General features: G+C 36.3%; 2 protein-coding genes and 1 pseudogene across 5 annotated transcripts; all 3 read right to left on the bottom strand.

The window, feature by feature from the left end:
* Positions 1 to 1,328, bottom strand: LOC103326707 (nuclear transcription factor Y subunit B-3 pseudogene; annotated as a pseudogene). Its single transcript, XR_016125174.1, has one exon. The product of XR_016125174.1 is annotated as a nuclear transcription factor Y subunit B-3 pseudogene (transcript).
* Positions 1,329 to 6,658: 5,330 nt separating this feature from the next.
* LOC103326708 (DEK domain-containing chromatin associated protein) lies at positions 6,659 to 14,144 on the bottom strand. 3 transcript variants are annotated; one of them, XM_089047702.1, is made up of 13 exons: positions 13,862 to 13,983; positions 13,687 to 13,738; positions 12,081 to 12,998; positions 11,951 to 11,984; positions 10,340 to 10,419; positions 10,090 to 10,149; positions 9,855 to 9,965; positions 9,305 to 9,382; positions 9,128 to 9,211; positions 8,066 to 8,525; positions 7,644 to 7,756; positions 7,383 to 7,413; positions 6,659 to 7,106 (listed from the first exon to the last, which is right to left on the bottom strand). In XM_089047702.1, the coding sequence occupies exons 3-13, from the start codon at positions 12,930 to 12,932 to the stop codon at positions 6,946 to 6,948; spliced, it is 2,064 nt and encodes a 687-aa protein (XP_088903828.1). In that variant the 5' UTR covers positions 12,933 to 12,998; positions 13,687 to 13,738; positions 13,862 to 13,983; the 3' UTR covers positions 6,659 to 6,945. The 3 variants fall into 3 exon arrangements, with proteins under 3 accessions (XP_088903828.1, XP_088903826.1, XP_088903827.1); XM_089047700.1 differs by lacking the exon at positions 13,687 to 13,738 and having other exon boundaries at positions 13,862 to 14,144; XM_089047701.1 differs by lacking the exon at positions 13,687 to 13,738 and having other exon boundaries at positions 12,081 to 12,995; positions 13,862 to 14,001.
* A 1,854-nt stretch (positions 14,145 to 15,998) lies between these two features.
* Positions 15,999 to 17,469, bottom strand: LOC103326709 (uncharacterized). Its single transcript, XM_089047639.1, has 2 exons — positions 17,288 to 17,469; positions 15,999 to 16,710 (listed from the first exon to the last, which is right to left on the bottom strand). The coding sequence occupies exons 1-2, from the start codon at positions 17,333 to 17,335 to the stop codon at positions 16,168 to 16,170; spliced, it is 591 nt and encodes a 196-aa protein (XP_088903765.1). The 5' UTR covers positions 17,336 to 17,469; the 3' UTR covers positions 15,999 to 16,167.
* Positions 17,470 to 17,810: the final 341 nt, after the last annotated feature.

Here is a 17,810-nt window from a genome sequence, read left to right as displayed (position 1 = left end):
TAACCAAAGAAAATTCCTCTACTCATATGATTGACTCAAATCACAATATTTATACCACAATCTACTCAAATTCTATTCTCTCTATATAATCCCAAATTACAAACTATTTTAGTAACAAATAAAAATAAAACACTTCAGCAAAAGCACTAATAAGTAACAACTAGGAGTTCTACACAGACACTGTCCTCAATTAAGAAAGACTTTAATTAGCAATCAAATTATAATTTATAAAAGGACACCCAAAGCAACTAGCCACAGAGAGCAGAGAGTCCACTATAATTATCTGGGTCTACCCATGTTAGATCCGGGCCCACCCTTCCCCAACCCAACTCCACTCACACCCATCTGATGAAACCCGCTCCCACCGTACACGTGTCCCTGATGCTGATGCTGCTGCTGCTGTTGCTGCTGTTGTTGCTGCTGCCAATATACCCCTGCTCCTCCACTCCCACCACCACTCTCGTACCCAACCCCACCATTCCCGCCACCTCCACTCGCGTCCTTGTCACGCGCCGCCACGCTGCTCTTCTCCCCCTCCATCTCCCTGAACCTCTGCAGATAAACCTTGAGAGGCTCCACGTACTCCTCGAACCCTAACGTCGTCATCGCCCAGAGCAAATCATCGCCGTTGATCGTCTTCCGCTTCTCCCTCTGGCACTTGTCCGAGGCCTCGCCGGTGATGAAGCTTATGAACTCCGACACGCACTCCTGCACCGTCTCCTTCGCGTCCTTGGAGATCTTCGCGTTCGCCGGCAGCGCCTTCTTCATGATCCGGCTCACGTTCGCTATCGGCAGCAGCCGGTCCTGTTCCCGAGGCGATAGCTCGCTGTTTGATTTCGTGTGCGCTCCGCCCGAGTCGTTGTCCGAGTCGGCCATTGAAGAAGCTCTTCTTCTCTTCTCTTTTTTATTCAAATTTAAAAAATTTATAAAAAAAAATACTTCCTTTACTAATTATGGTAGAAAAATCCAGAAATTGACTTCACATGCTGAAGCCGTCGATCAGAAAATCCAGAATTTGAAGTTGCAAATCGAGCTGAAATTTCCAGGAATTGCAAAATGAAGCTTCCAAGTTTGCAAGAAATGAGTGAGTACTTGGATTTTGGATTTTTTTTTGTTTTGTTGAGAATTTGAATTCCTGGAAATTAAGGGAAAAAAATGGAAATTGAAATTCAGTGAGAAGAGAGACAGAGGAAGAAGAAGAAGAAGAAGAAGAGGAGTATGAGATTCCGAAAATTATGAAAATTTAAAATGGAAGGGTTTGAATTTTGGCTGAATTATGAGGAATTAGGATGAGAGAGAGAGAGAGAGATGGGGGGGTTGGTTTGGGAGCGAATGAGTTGGGTCCGTTGGATCATGGCGTTAATAACGCCTATCTTATGGTCACGTGGATGAATGTGGACCGTTATTTGCCGATAAGAGTTGAGTTTGCACCGACGGAAATACAGCCGTTGGATGGGTTGAGGTGGATGATCTGGACCGCGGGTTTGGTATCCGGCACGTGGTTGGTCTGACCTGGATTTCCTTTTTCAAAAGATATTCAACTTTTTGTGGGGCGCAAACTTACCTCTTCATTTTCGCACCGATAATTATGTTTTTTTTTCCAACAACGCTTTGGTCAGTATCTTGTATTATATACATATTTATTCATATTTTATGAGGTTTGTTAAATTGTGCAGGCATAGAGGATTGTAAATCATGCCATATATATACCACCCCGATCACAATCTTGGCCGTCGATATCTCTACCACCATCTCTGCCACTACCCACCCTCACCACCATTCCACCACCATCACCACCCCCACCACCATTCCACTGTCATCACTGATACCACCAAACAAATATAAATGTTAAATTCTTTGTTTAAATCTATTATACTTTTAGAGTAGCTAAATAAGAAACTATACACATTTTTTAACATTGATTTCTATCAATTTGAACTCCTTAGAACATCTCTAAGCGCGATGTAAAATCCAACGTGACATTTTTAGCATGTAGAAAAAAATATAGCAGACTCACTCCAACTGAAATGTTAATAAAAAAATCAACACTAATGTAATAAAATAATATTTTAATTTGACGTGTGGTGGAATGTAAAACTCTATTATATGTTAAATTTCCACGTAAGCCTTCAAATTCAAATTTAATTTTTAGTATTTGACATCTCTATTGGAAATGCTCTTAGAACTTTTAAATTTCCTCATACAAATGGATGATGACACTTGCAATTTGAATAAAAGTTAGAATTTTTAATTGACATGCACCAATTCGCTTAACTTCGGAGTTCCCATAACTCCGAAGCCAATGAGCTCCCAAAAGGCCTCGTGTTAGATGGAGATGGGCATGTACATATAAGGCATATCACCCCCTCTCCGTTAGTCGATGTGGGATGTTACAAGAATTGGAGTCATAAAAGTCCAATGTTAAATTTAACAAACTAGGTATCTTTTTAAATTTCAAGCTAGTGTGAGTTTTAAGAAAAGAAAACTACCATGTATGCTGTCATTAACACAACCTCTACTACCACCATATTGCCATGGATGTCACTGCCATGAACATGCATTATCATTGTCACGAACATTTTCCATAGCCATCACCATCAGTACAACCCCCACGACCTCGACTACCACAACCTTCTTGCACTATCATTACCACTAACACCACCCTCACCACCATTTGCACCTCAACCACCACCCATATCACCTTCGTCGCTACCACCACCCTATCATCATCGCCACTGCAACCACAAGCTCTTCCACCTTTGTCACCATCACCACCCCCACCCCAACCTTGTGGCCCTACCACTAGCAACCCACCCATCAACATCACAGATGATGGCACTGTTACCACCACCACCACTATTATGCATTTACCGATCACCACTTCTGATTTTATAGATTTGAGGTTTCCAAAAAGATAAATGTTAAATTCTGTGTTTAATACTTTTAGGTTAGTTAAACAAGAAACTTTACGACAATTAAGTCACAAAATATGAAGTTACTTTTGAGCAACACCTTGCTTTTTTGCCCAAGTTGTTTACCCTCAATGTGAGTAAGGTGTTGCCCAATATGAATCGTTAACGTTTGGGAAAAAAAAAAAGTACCAATGGTCTCTCAAGACCGACCCAACTTTACTTTTAGTCCCTTATCTCCAAAAATTGTTATGATGGTGCTTTAACTATGTCTAGACTTTCAGAACTCGTCCTTTCCGTCAACTCCGTCAACTTTTCCGTGAAAAATAGGGCTACATATGTCTTTTCATGTGATGGGTTCTTAATAAGCATAGCCTAGCCCCAACAACCACCTTTCTCTCCTCCAGCCAACCTTCATAGACCAAACCGCATAGATTCGCCACCGACCCACCCTCACCCATAGACCCACTCCGACCTCGACCCACTCTCTCCTTCTCTAATTTTCTTCCTCCCTTTGTTCGTCAACCCCCTCGTCATCTCAATCAATTGAACAATCTGAACAAAGCCCAAAAAGATCATTGGGAGAGAGAGAGAGAGAGAGAGAGAGAGAGAGAGTTGTTGTTGGGTTTGGGTAGAATGAGGTGGTGACTAGGTAAAAGTCTTATTTGCCCTTATATTTTGATATGAATTTCCCAATTTGCCCTTAATTTTAACGGAATTGACGGAAGGACGAGTGCTGCAATGCGATATCTAAATGAAGGATGACTATAACAAATTTATGAGTTGAGGGACAAAAAGTAAAGAGGTGTCTTATTTGAGGGACCATTGTTACAATAAAATGTATTTCTCATTTCCCTTTTAATTTTTTTTTTTAAAAAAAATCTATAGAGGGGAGCAAACAATATCTATACACGTGTTATTTGCACTTTTCTAGCAAAGTGGCAAAGTGGGGGAGAGTGGAGTGAGGAGCCAATAGATTCACTTTTTTTGGAAAGTTTTTATTTCCATAAAATGTCATGCTTGCGGCAATAGTTTGAATATGACAAAGAATACTAAAAAAATATGAGTGTTTGTTAGAGTGTGGATATGAGTCATATCACAGTGAAATTTGATGATATTTTGTAGAAAAGTTCATTTCCAAACACTATAAGCTTTTTTATTTTAATAAAAAAAAATAGAGTGGTGATTTTCTCACTCCAATTTTATCCACTTACATTCTATTTTATAATTAAAAAATGAATGTAAGTGGATAAAATTAGAGTGGTGAAATCATTACCCAAAAAATATATTAAACTCGTTTGATGTCTAAAATTGAACTGAATTGAATTTCACTAAATTTAAATAGAAGATGAAAGAAAACTTGTCCTATCCAGATCCCACAAAATGATATAATAACATCTTATAACGTATCCTCTCTTTAATTCGAAAAATAAAAAATCATTCATATTACCTTCGTTTCTTCCTTTAACATACGACACATTGAGTTTCGGCCGAACAAAAACAATATAAATAATTCATAATTTAAATTGTTAATATGTAACAAGAGAATTTTCAACAAACACTTATTTTTTTAAACATGACTTATTGCTTTTGTTTTCGTCATAAAGTTCATAACATGGTTTATTATTTTACGTTATGGCTTCAATGACTTCCAGCTTCACAAGCATATCCCCATTTGACACCTCTAAGTCTAAGTAGCTCATTCAGAAATTGTCTCTTTCAATCATGACACTGATGAAAATTTAGAATAAACATTAGTTTATGGTCCCAAAGAGTTTTTAGAGGGACAAGATAATCAAATGTTTAAAATTAAATACATTTTGTCAATAAAATACTGTTTGATTTGTGTTTTACTGGGCAAAGCATCAACCTCAATTCTGGTGGGGGTGTTGGTCACCACACTGACTTACTGTGGAGGCTACTAAAGATGATACCAAAACCTTCACATTAAAAATCTTCATTACAACCGCCGACCCTTCATTATAGAATATGCTTTGTGTTTGGGCTGCCATTGTTTTGATCTCAATATTTTTTGTCAAATTTTGCTTTTACTTATTTGACACTAAGGTTGAAAATAATCTTAGTTAAACCTACTTAGTGAAACTGAAATATCTTTAGAAATTGAGGCATGCGCACGATATATGACTCTTTTAAGTGACACATTGATCGGTGATTTTTTATTATTATAATAAATTGATGTGTCTCATCATGTGCTCGTTAGTCGACAAGTTAAATCCAAGAGCTATTACGATTAACAATCATATAGTAACAGTCTTTTTATTTTTTCTGATGCAAGTGACATTAGGGAAGATGGTTTTCATACACATCGTTAATGTGTCATTGTGGTTCGAATCTGAGATCCTTAGTTTGCAAATTGAAATCCTTTTCATTGGGGGCTAGACCCCGTTGACTAACAATTTATTTTTTTTCACATGAGACAGTGAAATTAAAAGTTTAGACAATTTTTTTTATACAAGCAATATTCTATTTGAAATCAAAATTAGAAAGATGAGAATTCAAATTCGGATACGGAGTGGCGCAGGGTGGGGAAGCAAACCCACAAAGTGTAGATAATTATCCGAACAAATACATCCTTAACACAATAATTAATGTTGAAATTGCCTTTAAAATATTATTAGTCGGTGGTCTAAACCCGACTAGTAAGTAAATCATGTGCCATCCACTACTTATCTTATATGCTTTGTTTATTTTCTGATGATGGGACGTTGAAGTGCTCCACTTCACAAGTGGAGCAATTTGTCTTCTGCTGGACGATATATCACTACTACAAATTTACAGTACATTTGTTCTTCTTTTCCTTTTTTTTTTCCTTTTTTCTCAGCAACACATTTTCTCTTTAGCAACCAATAAAATCAGTGCCAGAATTTTCATCGTCAAAATAGAAGCCAAATACAAACAACTGGGGAATATCCAACCTATATAGGATGGGGAATGGAAAGTCTGGGAAAATGGCAAAATAAAAAATACACTATTTGAACTTAAGATTTGATAACGAAATCATCCTTACAAAAAATTAGCCAATTCAAGAATCATTGGGACACTGATTGTGATTAAAAAGAATAGGCAAATAATGGGGTAAAGCAACGGTTCCCGATTTAGTTGCAGCCTAGTTCTGAATTATTCACATGCATGTTCATATGGCCTCAAGATGCCACCTAAAGTGGTGAAATAGAATAGAAGGGTCAGGTTTCTGTCCCAAATAGGGGGAAAAGGGAGCAGGAGAGGGGCCATCAGATGGTGAACCCAGTTAGCCCAAGAACGGAAAAAGAAATGCAAGAAATTTAAAAAAAAACAGACGAACTTTTGTGCCGAAGAACAAAAAGAATCCGTCAAATGTATGAGTTGATGCAAACCCAAAATCATAAGGCTTAAGATGCTTTCTTCTACTATATATTACATATTTTCTACAACTACTAAATGAGAAATTTTCTGGCATATGAATTAGTAACGCCATGTGACGATAAAACCACACCCAAAACTTTTTGCCATCAAAAGTTATCGCCGAAGAATACCTGAGAAAACTTACCAATTGTGACAAGTTCTCATTCATTTCCTTCTATATTTGTTTAGTTACTGCAAGGAAACCTGGCACGGTGGTAAATAGAGTACACAGATCACAAATGATGCTCAGAAAAATAATAATAATAATAATAAAATAAATAATAAATAAAAAATCAGACAACCAGGATGTGAAAGAAAGCAGTGAATTAAGGGGCAACTCATGGTCATCCAGAAAAAGGCTGGTTATATTAGATAGTAAAATTGCTACAAATTATGTTAATGTGTACATAACAAACTGCCTTCCTGCATGGCAGCAGAAACCGGGGGTAATTCCGCATCCACTGGTTTTAATTTACTAGTCTACTTTCCAGCAAACAGAGCACCAACAACGAATTACAGCCAGCTTACTGTGACAGACTAAATAGTACATGCAGGATTAAGATAAGTTATGAAAACAAAAGGCATAAACAAAGGGCCTATACTACGTCCATGCAGTCATAACCCTTCTTACTGGTCAGGCTTCCACCTCTTGCCCGGCAGACTCGGTTTCATCTTTCTCCGGGCCCCCTTCTTCGTCTTCTTCATCTGCCTCATCAGCTAGTTTCGTAAGCTCTTCCTGGATCATGAGCTTTATGGATGACTTTCTCGGGCTGAGATCTGTATCAAATTGCCGTGCTGTAAAAGGACAATATCAGGTAGTAAGGCACCCAATAAGAAAACCTGAAGATGAGTTTTGGTTTAATCAAACACTACTTTAATGTAAAATATCATATCATTTCCACCAGGTTTCTAACCAAATTACTAGATCAATAAAGCATGGACAAATATTACAAAATTTCTTTGAAAAGAACCATTTAGAAGCCAAGGCCAAACTAGTAACGATTAGATATCAGAAAAGTTCAAAAGAAAAATAGTCTTAAATTTAAATAAAACAATAACGAGAATGCACACCAAGTTGCTTCAGAATGTCGGTGAAAGTAGCCTGCAAGAAAATACAACTCATCAGTGGGATGAGAAAAACCATTACTTAACACATGCCATGGTAAAATAAACATGAAATCTAATTGTTTCAGATACCTTCCATTTTAATTTCTGACATTTATAATGTTCTCAGTATTTACCATGTAAGCACGCCTTACAACCATGTTCACCAGCTTATTCAAGAATATGCCACTACAACTTTGGTAGACAATATTGACACTCTATGCTTACCGTATTAAAGTCAACCTCTTTGAGAATTTGACATATTGCATCTCTCAATTTGTCGTCACTTGGCCTCAATTTTTCCTCCTTGGTCTTGTCCTTCCCTTTAGCAACCTTTTTCCCTTCAAATAACAAAAACAGTTGGTAATATTGACTAGAATGAAGCGGCAGAAGAAAGCTCTAATTCGTGCTCTATAACGAAAGAATTCACAAGAGTCAATTGCTTATAAAAATCATACGTATTCAACAATAAAGTTATCAAATTGTTATAAAAAAATTGACCAGATAAACCATTTTCCGTTAATACGTAAATAGACGAAAACACAACAAAGGTATACAAGTACTTTAAAAAGTTAATACCAAAAATATATAAGATGTTGATGATAACAACAATAATAAAACTAAAGTGAAGGAGAGATTTTGATTTGTACCAGGCTTTTCCTTTGAGGCAGATTTTGTTGGAGTTGGCACTTTTGAGACTTTCTCATTTTTCTTCTTCCTTGAGGATGCCTTTGGACTCGTATCGCTGTCATCATCCACCGGAGTGCGTTTTGATGATGACTTCTTTGGTGATTTAGTAGGTGGTGGAGTAGATTTAGCAGAACCTGTGGCTTTTTTAGTTTGAGCTTTAGCAGAAGAACCCTTCTTTCTGGATGATGATTTTCGCCTTGGCTTTTGCTTTTCCACTTCTTCACTATCATCTGAAGAATCAAGTTTCTCCTCACTTTCTGAATGCTCAGGTGTCTCATCCTCAGAGTTTTCATGAACACCATTTTCGTTTTCCTCCTCAACATTTTCTTCATCTTCTTTCTCATCTTCTTCTGATTCATCTTCTGTGTCTGCTGCACTCTTGTCGTCCAATTTTGAATCATCGTCATTCTTTCTACGATTCTGGAAAATTACAAGAGAAATTAATTTTTTACAAATAAATAAGAAAAACAGCAATCAAGGGTATGAAGCCCTCTAAACGGATTCAAGAGAAAAAATCTTATACAGGTACACATGCATGTTTCTTCTTTAGTTAAACTCTTACACTACTTTAAATCTCTCCTCTGAAGGTGCAATTACAGTAAAAATCACCATGACTACAAAAGCCTTCAGAAACAGTGTATATATGTCCTAATCTTAAGATCCACCAATGCTAAACAAAGAAATGGCACATATATTGAAAGAATGATGCCACATTCTACCCACAGCTGAGGCCATGGAATAATGGACCCCTAAGACACTCTACCAAGTTTGGCAAAGGAACAAATAATGTTCACCAGAAGACACAAGATTCACCAAAATGGAAAGAAAAAGTCTTGTCCAAATGCAAAAGATATATACGAACCGGAAGAAAAAAAAAGGCCTACTTTTGCTGACTTTAGGTAGAATCTTTTATAGTTACAATAAGACAGCACAAAAAATGAAGCACCAATTAGGTTACGATGCTAATACTAATACTCAAATCACAACTTTGCTTATGAGATTACAGGATGAGAAAATAATACCTTTGCTGAGCGCTTTGAATTTGTGCCCCCAGATGTTGATGAACTTCCTTTAGTTGCCCTCTTGCGCTTTTTGCCCTTACTTGACTGATATTTCAGCAGGAAATGAAAATTTGTGAACCTACTGTGCAAGAAAACAATTCTCTCGAAGGGGAAATATTTGCAGTTAAGTAAATAAACCTCTTTTTCTGCAAGGAGCGAAGTGGTTGTGGCATAAGGGGACACCAAAAAGTCTATCAGCTTTGCAACTATATCCTCCTGCATTTGTATTTTTAGCTCATTTAAGCAATTGCACTTCCAAGTTTGACAATACCAAAATTAGTTTTTAAAATTGAGCTAAAAATTCATTTCTGATATGCCTCCTCTGCTCTCAAATGAAAACCAAAACCAGTGTTCCAGATAATCCCAGGATGCATCACCTCTTTTTTTCTTTTCTTTTTTTCTAGATAAAGCAAAACAGATCAACTGTTGCATCTGTAGGTCCACTCACGGTTAGATTATCACTTCTTGAGCAAATATGAATAGAAACACAGAGCAGGCAGTTATGTATAAATTGAACAATGTGCATAATGTCAATTAATTAACTATCAAGAAACATTCCAACCAGTGAGAAAGTCACTACTTCAGTCAGGTAGTGAATTTAGTAAAAGGTTCACCATATTAAATGGAAAGACAGGGACAAAATTCCAATGAAACAGGTAGCAGAAGCAGCAGCAGAATGTTAACAAACCTTCCTAGTAGTAGCTTTGGAAATTGGTAAGTTGAGCAGATCACAGAATTCCAACAACTTCTCTTTATTACACTTGTCAAATTTCTCTTTTACTTTAGTCTTTTGCTTGTCCTGCAACAATGACAACATAGAGTGATAACAAACTATTCCTAAAAGCACTAAAACATGCCATACAAAGATATTTTAAATGCAAGAAGAAAATCTAATTTTGTTTCTTCATTATGCATCCCTTTACCTCATTTCCACGCCAGACAAAACCAGAAAATCTGGATATATTACTCTTGACCTCAAGTGCCTGCAAAATTAAATGAAAGTCACATATGAGGAAATACTAGCTTTAGAATCTTCCAAGAGCTTTTATACGTGTAGTTTAATTTTGTAGTATATACTTTGTATATGAATCCTCAACACATTCTCGTTACCTAGTAGGGTGGTGGAAAAAGTAATCCAACAGAACAAATAAGAAGTTGACAGTAATGAATTACCTTCCCTCTCCTTCCAAAAAGAATTGTATGAAGTAGTTTTAAGCTATCATCCATTTTCCTTCTTGACAACTTGAAAGCCACTGAACAATTTGAACAAGGCAAACATCATAAGTTTGCATTGCCATATATTTGAATGTAAAGAACCTTCAACAACTCTTAAATTGTAAGACTATGATCTTGTGAATCAAAGCAACAACAATTTAGTCTCACGCATTGGTGTAGAGAAACCAAAAGGCTAAGGAAGAGACATTGTTCTATCAAATAATCATTTTCATGCTAAACATCACTTGAAAGGGTTCTATATGGATTTCTTCCAAGCAAAACTGGATAAACAGGAAAAGGCACTTAGATATTAACATAGAAAACTGAATCTATAACAAGACAGAAAAGTATAATTGCCAATACCTGCACATGAAATTTCCATTATTATAAATGAAAGAATTAAACGCAGGTGTAGTAGTCACAATCTCCTTACTCCAGCCTCACTCTAACTTTTCATATTTTGACATGATTTGAACAACTTGATACAGCAAGAAAGAAAAGAAAAAATGTGGAAATGCTCTTTTGGGCTTTTGGTTGCTGTAAATTGTTGGTAGATAAGGAAAAGCTGTAATTTTAAGAGAGCAAGGCAAGGATAGAAACTACTAGCATCACACCATAAATGCTATTTTAGGCTTTTGGTTGCTGTAAATTGTTGGTAGATAAGAAAACGCTGGAACCTTAAGTAAGCAAAGCAAGGATAGAAACTACTAGCATCAGACCAGTAAGATTCTAGGAATCACTCTTAGAGGCCCAAGGCATCACACCTAGGGTCAGGTTGCATCAGACAATCCTAAAGAGAAACGTGTGCTTGCTGGAAAATCTCTAAATTCATTCATTTCTTTGAAAGCAAAAAGGGTTCACAAGCCTTATATAGAGCTCTACTAGGCTGGCTACTAAATGTGATTTGTGACTTCTACCTACACGTTGAGGCCATGGATGCATTGAACCAAAATTAATTATTAAAGGACCATGTATTTACCCACTACATGAATCACCACACTTAGTAACATTAGTTATTATAGGACTATATATTTACCCAATAGACAAACTATATACATAATGGAATCTTGGCTACTGCAGTAAAGACCATACAACAATACCCCATATTGACTGAACTCAATAAAAACCAATTACCCAAGATCCCATGTACGCCTAACATCATCATATTCCAAATTAGGGCTTGGGCCTTAGAGCCCTCCCTGTCACGCCTTCAAAAAAACTTTTAAAGGGCTGCCACTTACCTCCAACACAACTTCTATGCTTGAACGGCATAATAAGGGGCACTAGTAATATTTAGAATATCATATAGTTCATATTCCAGCTTCATTAACACCAGACCCCACACAGCATACAAAACAAGAAAATATATTCCTAACAGCTCCGACCCCTTCATAGTCCTATTGAATGACTTGATCAGTAAAAATGAACAGAAGGCTAACAGGTAACTGGATTTCATATCATGTCAAAACAAATTAGAACTTGTACAAGATTAACTTTGACAGAGAAAACCACAGTGACGTTTATGAACAGTAGCGTAAAAATAACAGAACAATAGGGCAGAAGCCATACCATTAGGTATGTCTTTCAATGGTGTACCGCGCCCCTACAATGTTAAAGGTAAGACTATAAGCAAAATAATCCTCAGCAATAGATAACTGAAACTGATATCTTTAGGCCACAAAACAAATAAAAAGAAGACCTTTTCTATTTGGAATTCCCTGACAGCATCTTTTTCAATAGATGCCACCAGCCTTTCAACTGATTTCCGCTCACGTACAGGGCGATCAGTAGCAGGAGTCCTATGCTCTGGCTCCTTCTTTTCTGCCACTTCCTTTTTCTTCTCTTTAGTTTTCTCCACACTCTTTCCTTTTCCACGCTTCCTCGACCCTTTCTCCACCTTAGCTTCTTTTGCCCTCGCTTCTTCCTTCTCTTCTTCCTTTTCTTCTTCCTTTTCTTCTTCCATCTCTTCTTCCTTCTCTTCTTCCTTCTCTTCTTCCTTCTCTTCTTCCTTTTCTTCTTCTTTATCTTCTTCTTTTTCTTCTTCCATCTCTTCTGCCTTCTCTTCTTCCTTCTTTACCTTGTCCTCCTCCACTACAAATTCCCTCTTTTCTTCAGTCTTTCCTTCGGTCTCCTTTTTTTCATTCGGACCAGTTTCCTCTTCCATTTCCTCCACTTTAAGTTCCTCTTTTTCTTCTTTCAATTTTTCATCTCTGCTTCCATCAGCCTCTAGGTCTTCATCCATTTTTTCAACTTCAGCATTCTCATCACCTATCTTGACTTCATTCGGACCATTTTCTTCTTTCTTTTCCTCAACTTTGGATTCCTTTGTTTCTTCTTTCAATTTTTCATCTTTGCATCCATTGGCCTCTAGGTCTTCATCCATTTTCTCGACTTCAGCTTTTTTGTCACCTTTCTTATCTACATCCATTTCCTTTACCCCGACATTTTCCTTCCCTTTTTTATCAGTCACATCTTCACTGGTTTTCCCTGACTGGCTAGTCCCATTCGCGACTGTTTCAGTGCCATTGGTCACCGTGTCTTCCTCACCCATGATCAAGCCACTCTCAGTTAATCTAAAGCAGATTCTTTGTCCCAAAGTTTATCAGATAACTATCTCCTGAAACAAATGTAGTATTTACTTAGCACATGTATCACTGAGCAAGAAATTACCATAAAAATAAAAAGACCTCTCATAGAAATTTAAGGGGTTACTACTATTCTTTCAAACAAAGAGAATGCAATCCGTTTGGAGAAGTATTCAAATAAAATGCATTACATTTCAAAATGCCGCAAATAAAGCTCACTTTTAGCTGACAAATAACATTCCAAAGGACAATAATCGAATTTCGGAGAAATAGGCATGGGGAGTAAACAATAACAGTCCCCACAACACTGAAAGCCCTTACTACATCTGCTGAACAAAGTCCATAACTTTCACAGATCCCAAAAGGATAAAAATCAAATATAATTTAAAATTTTGAAACTTAATACAAAAGCATTCCAAATAAGCACCAAAAATCTTTCCCTTCGTTTGCTGAGAAAGCTAAGATAAAACGTAAGCGAAACAAATTTCAAATCTTTAGCTTCTATACTGCTTTAACTAAGCCTCAGCTTCACAAAGCCATGTTAAGGTTTTTTTTTTTTTAATTTATTTTTAAAGCAAAGGAACTATACTAAGATCAGTTTGGGTCAAAATACGCGAAATTCAAAACTACAAATCACACTTCATTTTGCAACTTTCTCGGCAACCAAACAGAGCCATGAAAAAGAGGAACAATTTTGCACAGTAATCAGTAGAAACGAACCAAGAATTCACAAAGTTTGAGAGCTGCAACAAACATTTGGAAACCCTAAGCTCTGCACCACAATTATGCCCAAATAAATCACCACAAATATTTTTACAAAAATTCTACAACAGAAAAAAGAAGCAACAATTGACAATTGCAATTCAATAAAAATAGTTTAGGGTACGAAACTTACAGAGATTTGAATTTTGTTGGTTGATTTGGAGCTTAGAAAAAAAAGTCTTCGAGTCCCACTCTCAGTGCTTGGCTCTCTCTCTCTAATAAAACAATATGCTTCGTGTTCGTTTTTTATTTTTCATTTTTTTAATTTTCATTATGCTTCGGATTTATATAGTCCGGATTCCAAATCCGGATTTAAAATGCAGTTAACTGCCTCGTCGGATTTGTGTGTCAGACGTGAGAACGAAGTTCGATTTGCGGGAGTGCATCCACGGCCCAGATCTGGTTTAAGATGGCACACGGCAAATCGACGGCTGCTGTTTGATATTCGTTTAGTTGGAGGTGGTACTCGTCGCGCCTGTGGGGCCCACTACCCTCAGCAGGAAATTTTGTAATGCAAACTGGATAAATTTAGTGTTAAGAGTAAAATAACCAAATAAAATAAATAAAAGGAATACTTACGCATATTTAATGCAAAACTTAGATGGTGGGTTGATGATGAACATGATCGTAAATGTTAAGCACAATCACATTAGCAAAGCTATGGAGATGCTCGCTCCCTTTGGAAGTTAACTTGTTTCACAAAGTGTGGACTTTTAAAGATTTTCTACAACACAATTACTAGCATTTTCGACCAATGTGTTAAATTGCTCATATAGATATAAAATAATAAGAATTGAATGAGAAAACTTTCTCCAACTGAATAATCGAATCTTACATGAATTTTAAGGAACATCTCATATAACTTGATTCCAAATATTGTTTTAATAATTTGTAACATTGAGCCCCACTATTATTTTAATGTTTTATTCTCATATATGTCCTGTTTACATTTTAAAGTATAATAAAAGATTTTTTTATTTAAACCCTATATTTTTCTTTGTTCACCCCAATACTTAAATCATTAAGCTTTTAAGTTTTATTATTATGTAAAAAGACATAAAAATCATCCAATTTGATATTTAATCCTAATACATCTATACACACACTCTACTACTCTTCATATTAAATTTTAGAAAAACACAAAAACATAAACTCCACTACACTTTATTGCCAAATTACTCTTTTCTTTCAATCTAAGAAACCTACTACACTCTCATCTTTTCTTCACAAACCCTAAATATGGTACGCAAATAGTGGCTTGTAGGTCGTCAATTGATTTTGACAACAGTGTCTTTATCTCTTTAAGTAATGTGATATTGAGGTGAACTTAGAGTGGTGAGGGGCAAGATAGCGGGATGTGAGGTGTGGGGTGTGAGTTGATGAGTTTTAAAAAAAAAAATTCTTCTGTTGGGTGTGTATTTAAGGGTAGTTTGGGATGATAGTGGGGTTTTCTTAGAAATTGTGAAAATTTGAATTAGAAGTTGAAATGAACTTAAAACATGGGGTGAATAAAGAGAAAAACGGGGTTTAAATAGAAAAACTCTTTGATATTTCATGTAAACTTAAAAAATTTATAAAGTATCAAATTGTCATATAAGCCATCAAATCTAAATGTAGCACTTTATATTTAACATCTCCCTTTGAGACATCAAGATCACTTGAGTTTTTCAGATCTTGACACGTTTTTGCAAGACAATTGAAAAACCAAACTAGGTTTGTTCGAGTCGTATTAATATGCCTATCCTTGCAAGTTTCGACCTTCTTATGCATTTTAAACTTCAAATAGGCTAGTCATAAGAGCATCTACAATGAACTCCCTAAACCACGTCCTTGGATAAAATTTAAGTAGAAATTGCAAATACACAACTCCAATCATCACTTTACTCAAGAATTGAATAAAAGTAATTAAAACATTCGTGAAATGTAGTTCGATGAGAAATTGCAAAAACACAGCTTCAACTCAGAGTTGGAGATGGTGGTGCTGCGTGAAGTATAGGCCCAAACTCAATTTACCCCATAACTTTGGATTGTACATGAAAAAGGCCTATGAATGTTCATGTGGTGTGGTTTTGCGATTGAGATTATGTGTTCGATTTTTCCCTCCTCGTCATCTGAGTGGATATTGCTTGAATAAAAAATAATTCAAAGATTCAGGTTCAAGCCAAAAATGAGGTATTATTGGTAGGGTTATCCTAAAGAAAAATGAGGAATGGGGCTACCAATTTGCCATGCCACTTTATGTATCATTTAAAGCACAGTGCTTATGAAACTGAAGACAAATAAATACCAAGATATATTTTCAATATAAAAAAAACATAAATTTGTTAAGGAAGATAATTCAGATGGTGAAACTTTAGCCTAAATCCTAACCCTAGTTTCTAACTGCAAACTCATAGATCAAAGTATCCAAAATTATTGACCTCTTGAATTATTTACAACTCATGCTTCAATCTCAAACCTTGGACACTTGATAGAGCCCATGGAAATGTCAATCTCAATCAAGTTGTCTTCCTCATTCACCTCATTGATATCTGCCAAGTGCTCTCTTAAACCTTGTTGCCTGAAAATGGAGTCTGGCAAATTTGACTGCAGCTTTTCCTTTGGCTCACTTGCTGGAAGATTGATCTCAATGAGGCTATCATCATCATCATCATCAGAGACTGAACAACCATCAGATATCTCAACTTTTGGACCCAAATTGTTACAACACATCCAATTGAGCTCAAAATTCTCACTTGGCACTGATTGTTCATCACTCTCTGATGGAACATCAGAATGTTCAACTTGGTAGTCATAATTTGTAACATTTTCACTTTGCTGGGCAGTTTGTGTGACAGTTTCCACAGTTGGAAGCAGTTCATGCCCTACCTCATTTTGATCTTCTACTTCTTGAACTAGCTGCTCTCTAATTCCCTCTCCATCATGCAGAAGGTTTTCTTGGCCACAGAGAAGATTCCCAACTGGTTTCTCATCCAAAATCACCTTTTTATTTGTGTTTGTGAGGACAAAAATGGTTGACAGGATCAAAATTGAAATTGTAAGAAGGAGAGGGAAGAACTCAAAGCTCGGAAAGCAAATGAAACCTAAAGAAGGAATTAGGACAGCAATACAAAGCAGTGAAGGAATTAGGACAGCAAAAAGCAGTGAAGGTCTAGAAAAACACAACGAGGAATTGAGTACTTCACTCTTAGCCATTTCATCCATATCCATGAAATGGGAACCAAAAAGCACAAAAAGCAAATTGAATGATTCTATATCACCCCACAGAAACTTAGAAAACCAAGATCTATGAACATAAGAACACAAACCAAACTAGCAAGAGAAAAATAGATTGACACCAAAATGTTGCAAAAGTGGATTTTAGAGGGAAAAGGAAAAGAAAAACAAGTTGCAAACTTTCACTTGCTGCTGAATTTTTTTTTTTCCCTGCTGAAAGATTGATCACTTTCCTTGTACCTAAAATCTGAGCTTTTTCGGAGGGAAATGCAAAACCCTTTTGCACAGATGTTCAAAGTCTTCCTGATTTTCTCTTACATCAAAGCAGTCAAGCTGTAATTACCTGAAGAAGTTGATTCTCCTGAGAAAAGCAAAGTCCTCTGTCTCCCATTTATATTGTCAAGTGCAATTCATCTCTGCTCCCCACATGGCATCCCTGAGAATGAGACCCTTCAGCAGGAAGACAGAACAAGGCATGTAACCAGATCTTATATATCAATATATCCCAAGGTATAGCCAAGAGCATTACTTGACTTTTCTCTCCCTTTTCTACGCTACCAAACAAAACCCATCAATCAAATTGAGCATACTCTCAAAAGCGTGGGTTAAAAGTATTCCTAGAAGACCACCCTTTTGGTAGTCAATTTTCACACTAAACAAACTTCAAATAAGAGATTTTTTTTTTTTTTGGTCATCAAAAAATAAGAAATTTTTTTTTCCTCCCAAACAAACTAAGAAATTTTCATGCTTATTTTCTTTTTTTAATGTATGAGAACAATGCAGTTAAAAAATATAAAAATTAATAATCAAATTTGAGTACGTAACTTATTTTTAATTGAACTGTTCTATCACTCAACACGATGCAC

The sequence above is a fragment of the Prunus mume genome, linkage group LG3 (assembly GCF_029339155.1).
Source record: "Prunus mume cultivar Tortuosa linkage group LG3, ASM2933915v1, whole genome shotgun sequence".
NCBI classification, from domain to species: domain Eukaryota; kingdom Viridiplantae; phylum Streptophyta; class Magnoliopsida; order Rosales; family Rosaceae; genus Prunus; species Prunus mume.
This window is presented reverse-complemented; position numbering and strand designations above follow the sequence as displayed.